This window comes from Strigops habroptila, chromosome 18 (genome assembly GCF_004027225.2).
Source record: "Strigops habroptila isolate Jane chromosome 18, bStrHab1.2.pri, whole genome shotgun sequence".
Lineage (NCBI taxonomy): Eukaryota > Metazoa > Chordata > Aves > Psittaciformes > Psittacidae > Strigops > Strigops habroptila.
Genome location: NC_044294.2, coordinates 5,439,505 through 5,461,126, shown reverse-complemented (window position 1 = coordinate 5,461,126; position 21,622 = coordinate 5,439,505). Strand labels below are relative to the sequence as shown.

At 61.7% G+C, this 21,622-nt stretch overlaps 2 protein-coding genes across 2 annotated transcripts; one reads left to right on the top strand and one right to left on the bottom strand.

The window, feature by feature from the left end:
- The first annotated feature begins 7,823 nt into the window (after nucleotides 1-7,823).
- On the top strand, nucleotides 7,824-10,268 carry LOC115602272 (glutathione S-transferase Mu 1-like). The gene is made up of 8 exons (XM_030473229.1): nucleotides 7,824-7,932; nucleotides 8,762-8,837; nucleotides 8,935-8,999; nucleotides 9,085-9,166; nucleotides 9,443-9,543; nucleotides 9,645-9,740; nucleotides 9,819-9,929; nucleotides 10,054-10,268. Exons 1-8 carry the CDS (start codon nucleotides 7,900-7,902, stop codon nucleotides 10,147-10,149), a joined length of 660 nt encoding a protein of 219 aa, XP_030329089.1. The 5' UTR covers nucleotides 7,824-7,899; the 3' UTR covers nucleotides 10,150-10,268.
- Nucleotides 10,269-10,718: 450 nt separating this feature from the next.
- On the bottom strand, nucleotides 10,719-16,313 carry EPS8L3 (EPS8 like 3). The gene is made up of 18 exons (XM_030473230.1): nucleotides 16,292-16,313; nucleotides 16,008-16,091; nucleotides 15,805-15,878; nucleotides 15,665-15,729; nucleotides 15,406-15,561; nucleotides 14,576-14,719; nucleotides 14,404-14,480; nucleotides 13,854-13,963; nucleotides 13,679-13,752; nucleotides 13,459-13,585; nucleotides 13,321-13,385; nucleotides 13,090-13,164; nucleotides 12,825-12,973; nucleotides 12,511-12,723; nucleotides 12,336-12,432; nucleotides 11,955-12,229; nucleotides 11,116-11,248; nucleotides 10,719-11,031 (listed from the first exon to the last, which is right to left on the bottom strand). The coding sequence occupies exons 2-18, from the start codon at nucleotides 16,046-16,048 to the stop codon at nucleotides 11,014-11,016; spliced, it is 1,893 nt and encodes a 630-aa protein (XP_030329090.1). The 5' UTR covers nucleotides 16,049-16,091; nucleotides 16,292-16,313; the 3' UTR covers nucleotides 10,719-11,013.
- Between the last annotated feature and the right edge of the window lie 5,309 nt (nucleotides 16,314-21,622).

Here is a 21,622-nt window from a genome sequence, read left to right as displayed (position 1 = left end):
CCCTGCCCTCATCTCCTCTTTTATAGCACGGGCGGCGTAAGGATCTGGCGGCCCGAGGGGAATTCCAGCCCGAAACGTTTCGTGCTGCCAGATCCAGGTGATTTGCATAACATGAACCACCGGGTCCCAGCCCAGCGCTGCCTTGCCGGGAAATCTGGGTTGGCCAGTTTAATCATTGTCAGAGCCCTTGCCCTGCTGGTGCCCAGAGTTTCACCCGCACCGGCTTCGCGGGGTGTTTTCTTCGCTGCTGTTTGTTTTCCTGCAGCAGCAGGTTCAATCGGCTCCTGCTGCCAAGCAAACACACCCAGCGGGGCCGGAGCAAGCCCTGGGGGCTGCACACCCCTCCCTGGGGCTCTGCCCACCACAGACAAGGCAGGAATGCTGCCCTGGGTGCCCACCTCGCCGTGTCCCTCCTGCCCAGCCCTCGTTGGGAGCGGGTGCTTGCGTGGGTGCCTTGGCACAGGCTCGGTTGCTCCGCGGTCTGTCACAGACAAGACACAGGTTGTCCCAAAGAGGGAGGAAGGACTCAGTGACCAAGGCAGGTATATCCTGGGAGCAGGACTCGGGTGGGGATGGGTGGTCTGCATGGGAATGGAGCAGAGAGCAGGTAGGTGCCAGAATATTGCTGCTCCCTCTGTTAGGATGGGTCGATTTTTGCCACCGCAGAGCTGTGACAGCCCGTTCCCTGCCATTTCACTCATGCCTAGCACAGGCAGACATGTACACGCACCAGGGACACGTGCCAAGGGGCAAGGCAGGACTGTGGGATGCATTTGGGGAGTTATCCTCTGCTGGCTCTTTCCCCTCTGAGTCTTGGGCAGGGGCTATGTTCATGCTGGTTTTAGCCTTGTGCTGGCAGAGAAGCCCGAGGCCAGTCCAAGCCAATGATGTGGCACCTATTTAATGGTGCTGGTACTTCGCCAAACCAGCTACATCCATGCCACACACGGGCTGGTGCAAACCTAGGGGCATGTGTGAGTAGGGAAGACCCTGGCATCACACAGCCAGCCACCTCTAGGTCCTCATCACTTAAAAGTCTTTTCCAACCTCATTGATTCTATGACTCCACGGTTCAAACTGGTGCCTGGAAGCAAACCATCCCATGTTGACGAGGTAGTGACATGCTGTTGCAAACATGGATGCTCTACTTTAGCCCATGGGTCAGCAAGGGCAGGATGGTTGTGTGCCCCATCCCCCTTGTCATGCCACCCTGGCCTGCCATGCGTGCCATGGCCCCGGGGCTGGCAGGGCCAGCGTACCAGCCAGGAGGCACTGGGTCACGCCAGCTCATCACCCGCCCCAGCTTCATTCCTCTCTGGCACAGTCATGAGTGCCGGGTGCTGCCAGGCCCTTCTGTTTCCTGAGCACAGCATCCCACAGCGCACAGGGACATCCCTGTGCCCATGAGCAGCCACTGCCATTGCTGCCATCGGGCAAGCCGAGACCACCAAGGAATACACCAGTACTGGGCAGACACAGGGCATTGAGCCTGTGTTCGGCCGGGATTCCACTGAGCCTGCGGACCTGGCTGGGCTTCCAGTGCTTGTGATTAGAAACCTGCCCCTGGGGAAGCTTTTTCCACTCACTGCTGAAATGGAGATGTCTCTGGAGCAGAATGGGGCACGACAGCCCCTGAGCTCCAGGCCTAGGGGTGATGGGGAGGCTGTGCAGCATTGAGGAGCCTCCTGCCCAAGCACCCAGAACTCCTCCTGCACCCTGGGGGATCTGATCGGGTGCCTGATGGGGCTCTCTGCCATGGGCTGCATCAAGCATTCCCTTTCCCCCATCTCCCTTCGCTGCAGACCTACAGCAGACCCTGGGGAAGTGCTGCAGTCGGTCCATGCACTCGGGCTATGCCACCAACGGGAGAGGTGCCCTCGGTGGGTGGCACTTCCCAACTCCTTATGTGTGTGCCTGACATGCTGGAAGCCCTCTGGGTCCTCCTGGGGCTCAGCCTCTCCTCTTCCTTCCCCTTGTGATTGGGAGCTGGGAGGTCAGTGGACCCGAGCAATCCCCCCCAACACCCTGCCAACACCCTCTGGCTCAGCAAGCAGGACGGCAGCAAGCTGGTGGATGGTGCCCATGGGATGCTCCACTGCCAAGGAGCACCCACAGCACTGATGGGGCCAGGGTAACTCCTCCTTGAGCCTGCGGATGGGTGACAGGGAGCTGCCACAGTCCTATTGCCAGAGCCAGTGGCTCCCAAGGATGTGTCCCTGCTTTCCCCTTGCTGCTGGGCCAAGCTCCCAGGGCACCTTCAGGGCTGTGGGGAACATGGCAGTGGGTGCTGGCAGCCCAGGCCGGGCATCTTGCTGCAGCAAGAAAGAGGTGGTCGTGAGTTTGGAGTGAGTTGATGACGCAAGGGCCAGCAAAGAAAGGTGCAGGTACTTTGGTGCTGTGAAGGGCTGATTCACCAGGTGGGAGAAGGATGCTGCTCATGTCACCTACCCTGCCAGCAGCAATTTGGCCCATGATACCCACACATTTGTTGCCCCACAGAGCCTGTTTGCCCAGGCAGTGCCATGGTGTGGCTGCAGGTCACACCAGATAAGCCATGACACAGGCTGAGGGTGATGGGGGCCACTGTGTTAGGGCCAGACTGGCAGCACTCTCAGGAGGAGCACTACAAGGCGTGTGTTGAGCCCAGGGCCCAGCTTTCACCCTATGGTGGCAGCAGGGTGTGGGGTGCCCCAGATGGGACTGAGGGTTGTGCCAGGATGAACCGCATTGGGGTGGTCCATGCGGGCACAGCCCATGGCTCAGCTGCTCTGTCCCACCAGTACAACCAGTGGAGGCTGCCTGGCAAAGAGAAAGTGGGGGTCGCTGGGGCTGAGGCCCTGCGCTGTGGATCAGGGGGTACAGCGCCCCTCACTGCCCCCCTCCCTGCCCCGCAGCACCTCGGGCTGCCTGATGTCTTGGGGGTCGCAGGCTGCTGCCAGCATCGGTCCCTGCTGGGCGCCCAGCGGACCCCACACGGTGCCGTGTCGTGTCCCCCCCTCCGCATCCCCCAGCCCCGTTTCCCCCCGGGCAGCGGCGGGTCCCCGCTGCCCGGCTCCGGCCGCTCCGCCCAGCCCTGCGGTGCCGCGGTCGGAGGTGCCACCTGCCGGCGGTCCCCGCACAGGAGGGACCCGCCGCCCGTGTCCCCCGGAGCCAGCCCGGCGGGGTCTGTGCTTCCTCCACCTCAGCCCCACAAGTTCCCCCCAGTGCAATCGCATCTACCGCGACTGCCTGAAGCCTCCGTGTCTGTAGAAGGATGCGGGTCACCTTCTCCCAACACATGGCAGCTACATCAGTTCGCACAAGCCTTTCCCCGAACGCCTTTGCCAGGATGTGATGAGCAGTTCCCGGCTGTGCTCTTCCCGTCTTCAAAGCCATCTCTGCTGTGACGCTTCATCTCAGCGCGTTGTATTTGTGAAGAGAAAAAGGGAAGGAACAAACACGGCCGTTGAGAAAAAAAAAACACCCTGTACATCATGAGGCTGAAATAACTTATTTACAGGGAACACATCGAGGTATAAAATACATGTACACACCTTGTCCTCTGACATACCCAGATTGCTGGGCTGGGCTGCGTGACCCAGCAGAGACTAAAAACACACCTTCACGAGCGTTGGCCTCTAGAAAACAGCTCCGAACAACCTGCTGTTTGCAAACACGGGCAATGACAAGGGGTGATGGGACTGAGCTGTTAGGAGTGAGGGGACCAACCGCCGGGGACAGAAGGAAGGTGCAGGGCTTGCTTTTTTGGGGGGGTCTCCCTCCCAGTAACAGCTGGAGCACCAGGAGGGCCAGGGGTCCCCTTCCCTCTGCAGGACAGGGAAGGGGGCTCAGGGAGGGTGTTGCAGCCTGCAGAACGGAGCAAAGCTCCTGTGAGCTTGCTGAAAATCAAGCGGGAGCCCCATGCTCTGCAGGGGTTATACCTGGACCAGCATGGGACAGGGGAAGGACTGGGATAGGGGCACTGGGAGAGCACCCTGGGGAGCAGGCACCAGTTCTGCAGCACCAAGGCAGGAGGCAGAAGCTGAGACCCCAAAGCATCTGTGCTTAGGGGTGCTGGGGAGGAACAGTGGGGGGGACAGGACCCTAGTGCCCAGCTCCTCACATCTGGCCAGACTGGGAGCTGCAGCACCAGCCTGTCCTTTTGTGCCACAGGAGCTGCGAGTGCCAGGGGTGGGACAGTGCCCAGGCTTCCTGGTGGGCTCAGGGCAGTTTGGGGAGCCTTGTGTGCAAAGCTCTGGGCCAGCACTACACCCTCAGCAGAGGCAGGAGCTGGCCCCTGTGTGCTGGAGTGGGGAGACCCACGGGGCAAGAGTCAGGCCCTGGGGACAAAAGCAGCACCCAGTGATTTGAGGAAGGGAAGGACCTCCCTGGACTGCAGGTATCAGACCAATGCACCCAAGGGCAAAGCAAAACGAGGTGCATGGTGCAAAGGCAGCTCGAAACTGTCCCTGCAATGACAGAGGGATTCAGAGGCCACAAGATGGTGCTTAAGCTGTTCAAGTCCTGAGCCCCAGAGGAGCTCCCCAGCACAGTGCAAAGGATGACACAGCTCACCCGCTTCCTCCAGCAGGCAAACAGCCCTCACCTGAGCCCATCTCCACCTTGGCTGTCTAAGCCCATGGCCCCACTCTGAGCTGTGAAGGACCAGAGTCCCAGGGGCCACCCCTGCTGCATGTTGGGACCTTGTGCTTTAGTGTTTGGGGGAACCTGCCCCCCCTAAACTGGCTCAGAGTGTGGCTCAGAGCTCTGAGCCCCTTTCCAAACCCCATCATGCCAGGAAAGCAGGACACAACCCTGTGTCAGCTTCCCAGCCCTGAGTAAGGGGTAATCGGGGGGCTCCAGGGTTACCCTGGTTTATGTTCAGTGTCTGAAACAAGATTTAGATTCAACTCTGTGAGAGCCTTTCAGAGGTCCCTTTCCACCCTTCAAAGGGATGAGATGAACCACTTCCAGGCTGCAACTCAACTCCATAACTAATGCCCAAAATGCCAAGCCTCAATCCAAGCATCCCACCAGCAACGGGAGCAAAATCACAGCTGGAGGATCCCGCTGCAAAAGTGAAAGCTGGGATAGCAGGATGCTGGTCCCGCTGCACTGCCCAGGAGGAGGCACAGCACAGTGCACAAGGGGTGGCTCAGACACACAGCGAGTTGCAGGTGAGGATACATGTTCCCAGGACGAATTCAAGTGGGAAAACCATAACTATAACAAGAGAAGAAAAAACTATCAGCACACACTCCCACACCATCTGCAGCATGAAACGCAGTGATAAGCTTGCACCGTGAGGTAGCTAAACCAGATAAACACATGAGAAGTGCTCTCTTGCGTGGGAAATACCAACCCACAAGGATACTAAGACATACACACACACAGAGATATAGGATCCCAGTCACTCCTCCCTTCAAAGAACCCCTCTCCTGTGCCGCAGCACCCAAATCCGTCCCTCTGAAGGTGACAAAAGCCTCAAAGCCCCCTAACGTGCTGGTGGATACAGCAACAAAATGGGTGCTCAGCATCGTGCGGGATTGACCGCTTAGTCCTGGGAAATTAGGAAGTCTAAGATGCAAAGAGAAAGCTGTTGCTGGGCATCACCTACAAATAGTGAGCACCAGCACAGCCCCATGAACAGGGCAATCCACCCTTGCTTAGCCACCCAAAACTCCATCTGTGCGATGGAGGGTTCTGGTTAGGGTTAAGGATTAGAGTTAGGTTAGATAGGTTAGATATGGGTAGGGTTAAAGTTAGGAGTTAGGGAGTAGGGTAACTAACCCTAAAGGCTAGGGTTAGGGATTAGGACTAGGTTTAGGGTTAGGGTTAGGGTTAAGGGTTAGGGTTAGGTTTAGAGATGTGGCTAGGGGTTAGGGGTAGGGTTAGGGTTATGCTTTAGTTTTAGGGTTAGGGTTAGAGGTTAGGGTTGGGGCTTAATGTTAGGGTTAGGGATATAGGTAGGGGTTAGGGGTAGGGTTAGGTTTATGCCTTAGTTTTAGGGTTAGGGTTGGTGGTTAATGGCTGGGTTAGGGTTAGGATTAGGATTAGGGGTTAGTGTTTAGGGGTAGGTTTGGGGTTATTAGATATTAGGGTAAATTTTTGTTAGGATTAGGGTTAAATTTAGTCTGAGGGTTAGAAGTTAGATTTAGGGTAGAGAGTTATGGTTAGTGTTTAATGTTAGGGTTTGAGGTCAGCGTTAGGTTTAAGATTAGGTTTTGGGTTTATGGATGAGGTCAGGGTTAGGCTTAATTTTCGGACTAGGGTTAGGGTTAGGAAGCACAATGCTACTGGGGACCAGGAATGTTTCTAATACCACGCTGGGAAATCATAATCATTCTCTAAGCACACAGACTGCGCCCAGGAGAGAGGAAATCTCACCCTTTCTGCCCTGGCTCTTCAGCCGTGGGGCAGGGGCCGGACGTTCACACTCTGTGAGCCGAGCTCCAGGACTCCCAAGAGCAGGCACCAGAGAGGCAGTACTCAGATGGAATTTTAGCTGGGAAAACAAGGGCACATTGCCGTGTTGGTGGCACTGTTGCGGAGCTCACACTGCGTTGTTGATGCCCAGCAACAGTTTTCAGCCCTGGCACATCGGGCATGCGATCAGCGGCTGGATGTTTGCACGCTGCAGCCGTGCTCCAGGCCAGTGTATTACGCTCAACAGAGGGGCAGAACATAGACTTTGGTTTGGGTGGCAGAGAAGGGCGGGTTGCCGTGCTGGTGGCACTGTTCCAGAGGTCTCCGCGTGTAGCTGATGCTCAGCACCAGCACTATGGGCGTGGGAAGTAGAGTTGGATGTTTGCACTGCGGAGCCGCGCTCCAGGACACCCATGTGCGTTCAGCAGAGGGAGTTTTAGGTGGCAAACAAGGGCTCGTTGCCGTGTTGGTGGCACCGACACGGAGGTCTCCCTGGGTACGTAATGCTCTGAACAAAGCCCCGCAACGGTGCCACCCGCGTTGTTCTCGCTCCTCGCGTTCCCACCTCAAATTCCATCTGCGCGCTGCCTCTCCGGCGCCCGTTCGCGGCCATGCCGGAGCACAGTGCGCAGAAGGGTGAAGGGGGGCCCCAGTGAAGGCTGGGGGGGCCCAATACAGGCTGGGGGGGCGTCAAGTGGGTCCCTAATACAGAGTGGGGGGGTCAAGGGGGGACCCAATGCAGAATGGGGCGTCAAGAGGGTCCGTAATACAGAGTGGGGGGGTCAAGGTGGGGCCCCACAGAGACATGGGGGGGTGAAGGGGGGACCCAATGCAGAGTGGGGGCATCAAGGGGGTCCCTAATACAGAGTGGGGGGGTCAGGGGGTGGCCCCATAGAGACATCGGGGGGTGAAGGGGGGACCCAATGCAGAGTGGGGGCATCAAGGGGGTCCCTAATACAGAGTGGGGGGGTCAGGGGGTGGCCCCATAGAGACATCGGGGGGTGAAGGGGGGACCCAATGCAGAGTGGGGGCATCAAGGGGGTCCCTAATACAGAGTGGGGGGGTCAAGGTGGGGCCCCATAGAGACATGGAGGTTCAAGGGGGGACCCAATGCAGGCTGGGGCGTCAAGGGGGTCCCTAATACAGAGAGGGGGGTGTCAAGGTGGGGCCGCATAGAGACATGGGGGGGTCAAGGGGGGACCCAATGCAGACTGGGGGGGTTAAGGCGGTGGACTATGCCCTTCCCAGGCGTGGGGGACCCTAATACAGGCTGGGTGTTCCCCGCCAGGATACGGGTGATCCCTATGGAACTTGGGAGGCGTCGCAGCCCCCCCTCAGATAAGTCAGCGGAGCCCTTGTGGGGCCCCTCATCGACCGTTGCCCTTTTAAGACCACCCAGGACCCGGCCTCCGCGGAAGGGGCGTGGCCAGCGGGGCGCGGGAGGGGGTGTTTTCCCGCGGTGGGGGGGGGCAGGGGCGCGGCGGTTGCGCGGACATGGCGGTGTTGGGGTATTGGGACATCCGCGGGGTGAGCGCGATGGGGGGGGGGTCCCGGGGGTGGGGGGGGCTCTGGGGGTCCCCCTGTTTCTGGGGGGGGTCTGGGGGTCCACTGAGTCTTAAAGGGGGGGGTCTTCATGCACTTAGAGGGGGGCTTTGGGGGTTCCTCCTGCTTCTGGGGGGGTCCTGGGGGGTCCCTATGCTCTTGCAGTGGGGCTGTGGGGCTCTTCGTGTACTTAGTGGGGGGCTCTGGGGGTCCCCCTGCTTTTGGAGGGGGGCTACGGTGGGACCTTTGCACTTGTGGGGGGCGCTGCAAGGGTTTCCTGAGTCTTACAAGGGGGTCCCCATGCACTTGGAGGGGGCTCTGGGGTTCCTTCTGCTCCTGGGGGGGATTGGGGGGGGTCCCGCTGCTCTTGGAGGGGGCTGTGGGGGTCCCCCTGGTTTTGCGGGGGGGGGGCTCTGTGGTTCCGCCTTCTTTTGGGGGGGTTCCCATGCACTTAGGGGGGGCTCTGAGGTTCCGGCTCCTCTCGGAGGGGATTGGGGGGGGGCCGCTGGGTGTTTCAGGGGGGCTGTGGGGGTCCTCATGCACTTGAATGGGGGTCTAGGGGTCCCCCTGCTCTTGCGGGGGGGGCTCTGAGGTTCTCCCTGATCGTGCGGGGGGGCTCTGGGGGTCCCCTGGGTTTTTTGGGTGGGGGGTTCCATGCACTTGGGGGGGACTCTGGGGCTCTCCCTGCTCTGTGTGTGGGGCTCTGGGGGGGTTGCAGCTCACCCCCATCCGTGCCTCAGTTTCCCCATGCCGGGGGGGGGGGCGGGTGTGGTGTATTTGGGGGGGGTCTCACTAATCGCTGCCCCCCCCCCAGCTGGCCCATGCCATCCGCCTGCTGCTGGAGTACACAGAGACTCCCTATGAGGACAAGCTCTACAGCTGCGGGGAAGGTGAGGGGGGGGGCCGGGGGGGACCCCATGTTACCCTCAAGGTTTTGGGGGTACACATCACCCAACACCCCCAAACCCCCCCCCCATGTCCTTCCAGCTCCCGACTACGACAAGAGCCAATGGATCAACGAGAAGGAGAAACTGGGCCTGGACTTCCCCAATGTAGGTGGTGTGGAGCTGGGGGGGGTGGTTTTGGGGGGGGGGGTGTCTCCTGGTGCCCTCATGTCCTGGTTCCCGCCCCCCCCAGCTCCCTTACTTCATTGATGGGAACGTGAAGCTGACGCAGAGTAACGCCATCCTGCGCTATATTGCCCGCAAGCACAACATGTGTGAGTGCAGGGATGGGGGGGGGGGGGTTGGACTTGGAATGGGATTGGGATTGGGCTGGGCTTGGCTTGGGTTGGGCTTGGATTAGGAGCTTGGCTTGGGTTTAGAGTGAGATTGACTTGGGCTTGGGTTGGGCTCGGCCTTGGCCTTGGGGTTAGGTTTAGGGCTGGCTTTGGGTTGGGTTTGGGTTGGGCTTGAGGTTGGGTTGGGGTTGGGTTGGGGTTGGGTTGGGGTTGGGTTGGGCCCCCCCCTGCAGCGCTCATGTCCCACCCCCACAGGCGGTGAGACGGAGGAGGAGATGCTGCGGCTGGACATGCTGGAGAACCACATCATGGATTTCCGCATGAGCCTGGTCATGGTCTGCTACAACCCCGACTTTGTGAGTGTCCCGTGGGGCCCGGGTGACCCACCGCAGGGTCCCCGTGTGGGGCAGGTGCTGTGTGTCCCCTGGGGTCTCCTCTCCACCCCTGTCTCCTGCAGGAGAAGCTCAAGCCGGGCTACCTGGAGCAGCTGCCAGGGAAGCTGAAGCTCTTCTCCAACTTCTTGGGGGACAGAAAGTGGTTTGTGGGCGAGAAGGTACCGCTGGGACCCCGGAGGGTGGCCATGGGTGCTGGGGGGGGGGGTCTGTCCTCACTGTGTCCCCATTGTCCCCAGCTCACCTTCGTGGACTTCCTCATGTTCGACGTGCTGGATCAGAACCGCATCTTCGAGCCCAAGTGCCTGGAGCCCTTCAAGAACCTTAAGGACTTCATGGACCGCTTTGGGGTGAGCGGGGACACCCCGGGCATCACCTTTCCCCCCTGGGGAAGGACCCTGAGGGCACCCCAATGGGTGGGGGGTGCCCCATTGGGACCATGTCCCTGATGCTCTCTTTGCCCCCCCTCTCTAGGCCCTGGAGAAGGTGGCTGCCTACATGAAGTCCAGCCGCTTCCTGAAGATGGCCATCAACAACAAGATGGCCAAGTGGGGCAACAAGAAGGAGTAGGGGCTTAGTATGGGGCTGGGAGGGGGGATCCACACCTGCCCTGACCCCAACATGGCGTAGGGGGGGCACTGCTAACAATGAGGCCCCCCAACATAATAAAGTGCTTTAGCTGTGGTACACTGAGCCCCCTCAGTGCTGTGGTGTCAGGATGGGGTGGCCGTGGGGGGCACCGAGCTTGACCCCCCATCGTGGGGGTGAGCGGGGACATCCCTGCCCCATGGGCATTGTCACCCCCCTTGGCATGGGTGGGTTAGGGGGGGCACAAGCTCAGCCCTGTGCTGTCCCATGGGGTTCTGGGGGCCCTCATGTACTGAGTGGGGGGCTCTGGGGCCCTCCCCCTGGTTTTGGGGGAGGCTCTGGGGTTCCTCATGCACTTGGAGGGCTGCAGGGGGTCCCTTGGGTCTTGCAGAGGGGCTCCTATGCACTTGGGGGGGGGGACTGTGGGGGTCCTCATGCTCTTAAGAGGGGGGCTCTGGGGTTCTTTCTGCTACTGGAGGGGGGGCGATGGGGGTCCCTGTGTCCCCCCCACCCCATCCCTGCCTCAGACGGTGCCCCCCAGCACACCCCACTGCCATCACCTCTTTATTTCCCATAGGAGTCACTTTACACTTTGTGGGGTGCCCCCCCTTGCCCCCCACTTCCCTTGGTGGGGGTGTCCCCGAGAGCCCAATGGCACAGTTGGGGGGTCCCACCAGCTTTGTGCCATGGGGGGGACCTATGCCCCAAAGAGTGGATCTTGTCCTGGGGGGGGGGACACACACACTTCTGGGTGTGGGGGGGTTTGGGGTGCCCCCCTCGAGTCCCCCCATTCCTGCAGTGCCCGGGGGGCTCCATCCTGGGGGGTGCTCGGGGTCCGTCGGGGGGTCAGTCCCTGGGGCCTATCTGCAGGGAAGGGGAAGGCGGAAGGTCGGTGTGTGCCGGGGGGGGCTCCGGGGGTCCGGGGGGGGGTCAGGGGGGGTCTCTCACCCCCAGCGCTGCCCGGGCCGAGGACAGCTTGAAGAGCAGGCGCCGCCACTCCTCGGGGCACACGGCGCGGAGCTCGGCCGCGCTCATCTGCAGCAACTGCTCCCCCCGCAGCGCCCCCAGGCACCGAACCGTGCTGCGGAGACACGGGGAGAGGCGGGGACACGGGGAGGGAGGGACGGAGCGAAGGAAGGAAGGATGGAGGGAGGGAGCAAGGAATAGAGGGAGGGATGGGTGAATGGACGGAGGGTGGGTGAAAGGAGGGATGAAGGGAGGGAGCAAGGAATGGAGGGATGAATGGAAGGAGGGTGGGTGAAAAGAGGGATGGAGGGAAGGACGGAGGGATGGAGAGATGGAGGGAGGGATGGAAGGACAGAGGGATAGAGGGACGGAGGGATGAAGAGATGGAGGGAGGGATGCAGGGAAGGAGGGAGGGAGGGATGGATGGAGGGAAGGATGGATGGAGGGAGGGAGGGATGGATGGATGGAGGGAAGGATGGATGGAGGGATGGAAGCAGGGAGGGAAGGATGGATGGAGGGATGGATGGAGGGAAGGATGGATGGAGGGATGGAGGGAGGGATGGAGGGAATGAGGGAGGGAAGGATGGATGGTGGGAGAGATGGATGGAGGGAGGGATGGATGGAGGGAAGGATGGATGGAGGGATGGATGGAGGGAGGGATGGAGGGAAGGATGGATGGAGGGATGGATGGAGGGAGGGATGGATGGATGGACAGACAGAGGGATGAGGGATGCACAGTGAAGGGGTGAGCAGAGCTTGGCACCCCAGAATGGAGCCCCCCAGGTTCGTTGTTGGTTGGGGGGGGTCAAGGCTCCACCTACATCCTGGAGAAGCCCTTGTCCTGCAGCCAGGCCGTCACCTCGGCGGGGGGGGAGTCAGGGTGCAGGCTGGGGGGGCTGGTCTGGAGCGGGGGACACGGGGGGGGGGGACACATGGGGTGAGACCCCTGCGCCCCCTCCTGGCGCTGGGAGGGGAATGGGGGGCACCCACCTGGCTGTGCCCCCCCCCAAAGGGGCTCCAGGATGTTGCTGGGGACGAAGCCCTTGTCCCCCTGGTCGTCCTGCACCAGCCACCACCTCCTCTGCTGGTCCAGGACCTGGGGTGACAATGGGGAGCCCTTCCAGCACCCATCATGCAGGGTGGGGGTCCCCACTCCACCCTTCCCAGCAGCACCCATGGTGGGACCCCCCCCTGGTTTCTACCTGCAGCGTGTCCCCCATCCTGACGCTCAGCTCCTGCGGGTTCCTGCTCTGGAACTCATAAAGGACTCGAACCAAGCCCTGCCCTGCAGAGGGGGCCCTGCAGATGGATGGGGGGGGACCATGAGCATCCATCCAGGGGTCGGCTGATGCCCTCAGCACCCTCAGGACCACTCACGCTTGGCCAGGATTGTCCCTGCGGCCGGTGCCCAGTGACTCTGCGTGGTGCAGGGAGAGGGACGGGTGCGGGATGTGAGACAGGGACGCTGATGCGGGCGATGGGATGTCCTGGTCCCCTCCTCGCTGTACCTGCTCCATAGCGGGGGGCAACCACCCATCCGAGAAGATGGGGATGTAGCGGGGCACCAGCTCACTGTCCGGGTACTTTGCCCTGCAGCGGGCACAGGGGGAAGCCAAAGTGGGTGCTGTGCCCCCCCAAAACCAAGGCTTGGACCCCCCCCAAACGTCGGTGCTGGTGGGGCTGGACCCCACCTTGTCCTGGTCCAGGCTATGCCGAGGCTCTTCCATGTGTGGTAGTTGTCCTGGTCCAGGTTCTTCTCCAGCAGCTCCAGCGCTTCAGCCACCAGCAGCGGCGCCTCCACCGAGGGGGCCAGGCTGGGGTCGGAGCAATGGGCCAGGACCTGCGGGGATGGGGCTGGAGCAGCACCCCCAGGATGGGGGGGGACCACACACCGATCCCCACCCTGCTCAGCCCCGGGGGGGGGAGGTTTGGGACCCGTTTTGGGGAGGCACTCACAAAGGAGAGGGCTGTGAAGATGAGCTGGAGCAGCTCCCGGGGGTCCGGCTCCCGCACGTGCTGGTGGGTCCTTCCCTGTGTGGAGGGGGAAAGGGTGTCCCCAGGCAGCCCTCCCAGCCCCACACAGCCCCACACAGCCCTCCCAACCCGATAGAGGCCCCCCAGCCCATTAAGGACACACCAGAGATGCCCACAAGCCATGGGGATCACATCCAGCCCTATGGGACCTACCAAGAGGTTAAGGGCGTATTTCACCTTCTGGAAGAAGTCCGTGTATTCATCCCTGGAGGGCAGGGCTGGAGGAGGTAGAGAGGGGGGCTGGCACCAGGATGGACCCCCCCCGGCCTCCCCCCAGCCCTTCCTCATCACCTTTCTTCTTCTTCTTCATCATCTTCTTCTTCTTCTTCTTGGGGTCTGTGATGCTGGCCATGCCCAGGGCTGCCTTCAGCCTGTCCACAAAGAGCTCCAGGTCGCTCAGCACATGGTTGAGAACCTCCTATGGGAGCAGGATGGGACCCAGTGGGTGCAGTGGGGAAACACTGGGGTGTCCCCATCGGACATGGGGGTGGATGTGGGAGATGGGACTCACAACATCTCGGTCCACTTCGGACATGACCTGTCCTGAGGAGTTGGTCCATGGGGTGTTCTGGGTGTCCATCGGGCCTGGGTGAGAGCAGAGGGTCCCAGCTCTGCCCCACATCACCCCCATTCCCCCCATGGGGAAACTGAGGCACTGCAGAGCCCCCCCTGCACCCCAGACTCACTGTGGTCCAGCCCTGGCTGGCGGGATACGCGGACATCGGGCTCGGGGGGCTCTTCCCATTGCTCTGAGGCTATGGAGGGACTCTGCACATACGAGGGGGGGCGGCTGCTCCTGGGCAAGGAGGGATGGGAAAGGGGGAGCTGAGGGGGGGCTGAGCACAGGGATAGGGCACGGGGTGGAGGAAGTGGGGCTGTGCCCATGGGATGGGGTATGGGGGTCATAGGGGGTCTGTGTCCATGAGACGGGGTATGGGGGCCACAGGGGGGCCTGTGTCCATGGGGATGGGTTGGGAAGGGGGTTGAGTCCATGGGAGAGGGATGAGGAGAGGGGATATGAGCCAGGAGCTGGGGTACCAAGGCAAAAGGGGGGTTCCACCTCCAGGAGGATGATGGGGGGATCAAGAGGCAGGAAGGGGTCAGCACCCACAAGGAGGGACCCTTTGGGGTGCATGGGTGCAGATGGGCTTATCCCCCCTCCCCATGGAGCCCCCCATGTGGAGGGTCAGCTTTGGGGGCACAGAGAGGGGGTGAACACCCCCGTGCCCCCCCTACCTCTGCCCATAGTGGCTCCTCTGCTCCTCCTTCCACTGCTTCACCAGCTTCTCCAGGTTGTTCTTCAGCGTCTCTGCCTGGCACAGACCCAGCGCCATCAACCCCAACACACCCCGGGGGGCTGCCCCCCCATTAACCCCCACCCTATGGGGGGGGGCGTCCCAGGGCTCACCCCCGTTTGGTCGCACTGGAAGAGCAGGACACTGGTGCCGGGGGGGCTCTGCACGGTGATGGTCAACACTGAGCTGTAGCTGCCGATGTCCGACGTGGCCGAGCAGCCCAGAACGCTGCTCAGTGCATAGACATCCAGCTCCTCCTGCCGGGGGGGGAAACGGGGTGCTCAGCCCCCCCACAACGGCTACTGGAGCCGAGGGGGTGCAAGGGCTATAAGTGTGCAATGGGGGATAAGGGTTAATGGGGGTGGCAGGGTTATGGGGGGGCGTAGCTGGGGGGATAGGAGGCTTTTGGGGTGCTGAGTGTTGGGGGGGTGCGAAGGGTGGGGGGCGGGTTGGAGGGGGGTGGCAAGGTTATGGGGTGTGAGGGTTGAGGTTGGTGTCAGGGATGTAGGGGGGGCAAATATGGGGGTACCAGAGTTATGGGGGTGCCAGAGCTGGGGGAACATTGGATTTAGGAGGGGGTGTTAAGGCCCACCCAAGGGGGGTGCTAGGTTGGGGGTTCAGGGGGGTGTTGAAAGGCTGATGTGGGTGCTGGGGTGAAGGGGGGTACCAGGGTTAATGGGGTGCGATGGCTGCAGCGGGTGTTGGGGCCAAGGCGGGTGCAAAGGGCCATTGGGGGGTGCTGGGGTTATGGGGGTGTCAGAGCTGCGGGGGGGGGGGGCACAGCTGGGAGACAACTGGATTTATGGGGGGGCTGGGTACAGGTGGGTGCTGTGGCCAAGCTGGGGACCCTGGTCGGGGGGTACCAGGCTTTTGGGGTCCCCTGTCCAAGGGGTACAAGGCTTTGGGGGGTCCCATCTTCGGGAGTGCCCTGTTCAGGGGGTACCTTGCTCTCCACATCCCTCAGCACCAGCTGCTCGTCCTTGACCTGCAGGATGAGATCCTGCCCCCAGATCCTGCCCTGCGCCTCCAGCGCCCGCAGCCGCGCAACGCAGTCCCCGGCGCTGCGCAGGTCCCCGTCCAGCCGCACCGTCAGTAGGTGCTGGGGGGGGGGGACATGGCACCGGGGGTCAGCGGGGGGGCACCCGCCAACACCCCCCCGGGGCGCCCAGGCGCGGTTTTGGGGGTGTTTGGGGGGCTCCCACCTCCACGTGGTGCTGGAAATCTCTCTGGGGCTTGAGCAATGTCTCGCCATAGTCCTTGCGCTGGTCTGGAGGGAGGTGTGGGGTGAGCGATGGGGACAGGCTGGGGACGGGGGGGGGTTTGGGGTGCTGCCCGCACTCACTGTAGATGCTTTTCCCCGTGGGGCGGGCGAAGCTATTGGAGCGGTAGAGGAGGGAGCTCTCGTCGCGGTCACTCCTAGATGGACCGATGGACATTTGTGCCCCACATCGCGGTCCCCTCTGCCCCACAGAGTGGCCTCCTCTGCCCCACAGCCCCCAGGGGGGGTCCCCAAGGCGGGGGTACCTCCACCCTCTGGGTACTCACCGCATCGAGGGGGTGCTCCAGCCGCCAAAGGGGTCTCCCATCTTGTGGGGGGCAGCGAGGGCGGCTCGATCCTGCTGCGGGGTCCTGAGCGGGGCATGGTCCACATGTCACCCCGAGTGTGCCGCCAACCACCTGCACCCCCTTTAGGACGGTGGCGTCACCCCAATCCCCACCAGGCCCCATCTATGGCCCCGTTCCCAGTCGCAGGGGGTTCACCCAGCACCCGGGGCCACCCCCCGCCATGCCCCTCGGTAGGGTCCCAGTTTCGGGGTGCCCGCGCTCACCCCGATCCCGGTGCCGCCGGGATCAGCACTGGGAAGTGTGCTACGGGGGACGGCACGGGCCTGACGTCGGCACCGCACCCGCCTGCTCTTTGCCCTGTGGCATCCGCTTCAAGGCAAAGGGAGGGGACAAAGGGGGGGACACAACGGACGGGTACAGCCGCCCCCACCCCGGTCCCCATGAGCCCTCTGCCCGGCCACGGGGTTTCCAGCCTGGGGAGCACCCATGGAGGGGATGGCATCAGGCAGGGTGCCCCCACCCCAGAGCCAGGCTGGGCCCCCCCCACCCTGAGGATGAGCCTTGGTGACGTCCTGGATGGCAGCACCCAACCCTGTCCTATAGACCTCTGTGCCTGTGCCCGGCGGGTAACCCCGGGCTCGCCCCGAAACTCGGGTGCCGCTGGCAAAATCATTCCATGCGGTTGATCAGATTCCCAGAGGGGTTTGTGTTGGAAAGGATCTTGAGACCACCCAGTTCCAACCCCCTGCCGCGGGCAGGGACATTCCCCCTTGTCCTGTCCCTTGTCCAAAGCCCCTCTCCAGGTTTCCTGGAGCCCCTTTAGGCACTGGAGCTGCTCTAAGGGCTCCCCTTCAGGAGCCTTCTCTTCTCCAGGCTGCCCCAGCCCAGCTCTCTCAGCCTGGCTCCAGAGCAGAGCTGCTCCAGCCCTCGCAGCAGCGCCGGGGTCTCCTCTAGAGTTGCTTTTTCCCTGGATTGTGCCAGGGAAGGGGCTGGATCCATCCCTGACTTGGGTTAGGCTGGTGGCAGCAGAGTCACTCCCACCCCTGGGTGTCCGGCCCTTCTCCATCCCTCTGCAGGCTCCATCCCTCAACACCCCCATGAGAATCAGGGACCTTTCTGGCCCTGGTCTGTCCCCGCTGGGGGACATGAGATGGCCACATTGTGGTTGCCACTGGCTTGGGGTCATGTCCATGGGTCTGGGCTGACCCACTGTCCATCCTCCCCCAGCACAGCGAGGTGGCTTTTGGGTTCATTTGGAGCCTTTTGGCTTTTCTGAGCTGTGACCACCATGTCCCCAAGGGGGATGTAAGGTCCTGTCTGTGCCCCCCCCGGGCCCCACAGGCCACTACACCCGGGCTGACCCACGTCTCCGTGTTCTTCCCAGACAAACTGGCTCCACCATGGAGGGACCCCATCATCCTGCGCCTTTGGGGGTGTTTGGGGACCATCGGTGACCAGGTACGAGCAGAACCGAGGACATAAGGGGGGGGGAGCAATGGGAATGTGTCCCCCCCATGAACGGGGAGGGGTGTGTAAGGGTTGGAGTAGTGCCTCAGTTTCCCCATTGCACGGAGGAACAGGGTGCAGTGCCCAGCTGTGGCCACCAGGGGGCAATAGGGCCACACGTCGCCTCTGTCCCCAGATGTTCAGCCTCCCCCCCGCTCCGTATAAGGCCCCAGATGTGCAGGGTCGCAAATGTGCCCAGTGCCACCCCAGGTCCTGGCGCTGGGGACGTTTGGGTGACAACGGGACGGACACACAAGTGGCTGCTGCTTTGTGGCATCGTGGTCCCCATGGGAGGTTTGGGGTTACAGCTCTCCAACAGCTCAGCACCCCTCAGTAGATACGCCGGTGAAGCGAATTGGGGGGGTCCCCTGGCATGGTTCCCTGTCCCTTCCTCCTTAGGGATACGGCACCCTGCCTGGGGGGGAGAGGCTTGTGGACCCCAAGGTCCCCATCCTGCTCTGGAGGGGATTTAAATGGCATTTAGCATCCATTTAGGGTGCTGGGTGGCTGGAGGGTGTTGCTTCCCAGTTCACCCAGTACCACCTCACCACCATGGGGTGCAGTGCCCTCACAGCACCACATGGGGAGCCATGGGGCAGGGAACCGGGGTGCTACAGCATCCCCAGCTCTGTGGCACTCCGGATGCCTGGATCCTTCCTGGTGACAGTCCCCAGCGCTGGGGTGGCCTTGAAGGAGCTGCGAGGAGGAAGCAAAGTCCCTGTGACCCCCTTTAACACAAGTGAGCCCCAAACCGTGCACCCCGGGGTGCCCCCAGCACCCAAACCAAGGGCACCCCGGCGCCGATTGCACCGGCTGGGCCGTGCCTCAGTTTCCCCACCCGCATCCCGCCGCCTCTCCAGGCGTGGCCGCGGCGCTGGGGCTACGTCAGGCCCCAGGAATCCGGCTCCTTCCCGGCTCTTTACGGCACCCACGGGGGTGGGTGGGCTGGATCCCACCCCCGGCAGCACCCACACCCATGGGCACCATTGCGCAGGGACAGGGGGGCTCAGCCCCCCCCTTCCCAGCTCCTCCCAGTCACCCCACTGGGTACGCTGGGAATGGCGCCGGCTGCAGGGATGTTATATAGAAACCCAGCTGGATTTCTTTCCCGTTTGATTCCCAGACAGAGGTGACACATCCCTGTGCCCCCTCTCCCCCCAGCCCCGGGTGTCTCCTCACCCTTCTCCAGGCTCTGGAAGTCCCCAGGGGCCACCAACCCTTGGGAAGAGCTGGGAAGGATCTTGGAGCCTTTTCCCATCCCTCCAGCCCCGGAGTGATGCTGGAGCCTTTCCAGGTTTAGACACCCCCAGCATCGAACTGTGCTAAATCAGTGAATTGACCTCAAAATGCAGCTGTGCTGGGGAGGGAAATGGCCCCATTCTGCACCCCCTTCGGTGCTCCTGGGGGGGGACAACACGGATGCCCTCCACCATCCATCCATCCATCTATCCATCCATCCATCCGTCCACTCATCTATCCATCCATCCACCCATCCATCCACCCATCCATCCATCCATCCATCCATCCATCCATCCATCCATCCATCCATCCATCCATCCATCCCTCCATCCTTCCCTCCCTTCCTCCATCCATCCCTTCATCCATCCCTCCCTCCTTCCATCCATCCCTGCACTGGGGATGCAGGACCAGCTCCTACCCCAGGGCCATGGTGGGCTTGGTGCTGAGCTGGGGGTACCCGGCACAAGGGGGCCATGGGGCCACCGGTTCCTGGCATCAGGTGTGACCCCCGGCTCCCGGTGAGGTGCCGGCGGGGCCGTGGTGCTGCTCAGAGCACTTGTGGCTCCGGGTGCTGGGAGCCGGCCAAGGGCACAAACCACCCCACGTCACCGCGGTGCACCCGGACCTGCCTCCTCACTGCTGGGGATGGATTAACCCCTCGGGGCTGGGAGAGTGTGGGATCAGTCTCCCTGGGCTGGAGAAATGGCATGGAATGACATGGAATGACATGGAATGGAATGGCACAGCGCAGCACCAGGGTTGGGATGCTGGGATGATGCCCAAATCTACAAGCCCACCACAGGGTCTCCTTAGTAGTGATGGTGACAAGCTGATGTCCCATCTATCGCAGCTGCGGTTTTGGGGTGACACATGGGAAGAGATGGAGGGATGCTCGGTGATGTCCTGCTGTCACCTGCCTGCCCATGTGCCCCTTGGTCTGGCCCTGGTCCATGGTCACCCTGGCCTGGTGTATCCCATCCCTGCCTGTGGTTTTAGATCCCTCTCCACCAAACGAGGTGGGTGCCTGGGGGATGCTCCTGTGGGTGCTGGGCCTGGGTCACATCCTGGCATGGCCACCGCAGGGGACATCACAGAGCCATGCCCAGGGCCACCGCTGTGTCCCTGTCACCCTGCTGGGTCCCTTTGCTGCAGGGGCTGCGTCTCTCCCTTCACCATTCCCAGAGGTCCTGGCTTGGTGCTGCCACCAAACCTCTCCCTTCCCTGGGAATTTCCTTGGAGTCACCCCAAGAGAGACACCCCTCAGGGTCCCATCCCGAGCCTGGTGCCAGCAGCCCTATGGCACATCCTGGTCCTTGTTGTTCCAGCTTATCGTGGTTTCAGGACTGCTGAATCCCTTCAGAGGAACAGGAAGAAATCTCAGGGGCTTTCTGAGCCCGATGGTTTCCCAAAACCCCTCCAGTGAAATCCGTGGAGGATTCCCAGAAGCAGCACCCCAGAAGCTTCCTCCTTGGCTCTTTAACCTGCTCCCCTCTCATTGCTGGAGGGCCCTGAGCTGTCACCCCATCCACAGACAGGGCAGGAGCCCCATGATGGCACATCTCATGGAATCATGGAATGGTTTGGGTTGGACGGGACCTTAAAGCTCATCCAGTTCCAACCCCCTGCCACGGGCAGGGACACCTTCCACTAGAGCAGGTTGCTCCAAGCCCCTGTGTCCAACCTGGCCTTGAACACTGCCAGGGATGGGGCAGCCACAGCTTCTCTGGGCACCCTGTGCCAGCGCCTCAGCACCCTCACAGGGAAGAGCTTCTGCCTTATATTCAGCCTAAATCTCCCCTCTTTCAGTTTAAACCCATCAACCCTTGTCCTATCGCTCCAGTCCCTGATGAAGGTCCCTCTCCAGCATCCTTGTAGCCCCCTTCAGACACTGGAAGCTGCTCTGAGGTCTCCACGCAGCTTCTCTTCTCCAGGCTGAACAGCCCCAATGTTCTCAGCCTGTCTCCATATGGGAGGTGCTCCAGTCCCTGATCATCCTCGTGGCCTCCTCTGGACTTGCTCCAACAGCTCCATGTCCTTATGCTGGGACCCCAGAGCTGCACCCAGTGCTGCAAGTGGGGTGTCCCCAGAGCAGATCAGTCCCAGCACCCACGAGATCTCCTTGGGCATTGACTCATCACCCAGAAGGAACCTCTCACCACAACCCTCCATCACCCTCTCGCTGCCTTTTTTGGCTACAGCCTCCACATCTGCCCCAGCTCAGCATCATGTGCTGCCATCACCCCATGGCCCCCTCCCTGCACAGATGAGGGTGAACATCCCTGGAAACACCATGGATTGAGCCACTTGATCCCGTCCGCTTCCCTTTTCCTCTTCCACATCACAGCCCCAAGCTCCATATCTAAAGGCAAACCTCAGCATCATTGGCAGTGATGGGTTTGGTCCCAAACCAGCTCCATCCAGGCAAGAAGCTCACCTCCTTTTCCTCAAGGGAAGAGTTTGGGCTCCTGGGCTTTGCCAAGCTCCCTTTGCTGCCGTGCCAAGCCCCACTTGGGCCCCTCAGCCTCCCAGCATGAGGGATTTGGTGGCTGAGCTCTGCTCACCCCTGGATTTGTGGGGTTTTAGGGATGAAGAGATGTTCCAAGGGCCAGATCCTGTTGCTAGAGAGGGTGCTGCTCTGGCAGCGCAAGGTGGGAAGCTTTCGGGTTAGGTTCACCCATGGTTTGGGCAGTGATGATGAGGAGGGAAGGGGTGGGAAGCAGGGTGGAGGAGCAGCACCGGGGCAATGGAGATTCCAGGTCTTCCCGTGGGGGAACTCATCCCAAATGCCCAAAGTGGAGCAGGATAAACCCCATTCCAAGCTCTCCTTGGGGTCCCCAGGCTGCTCATGC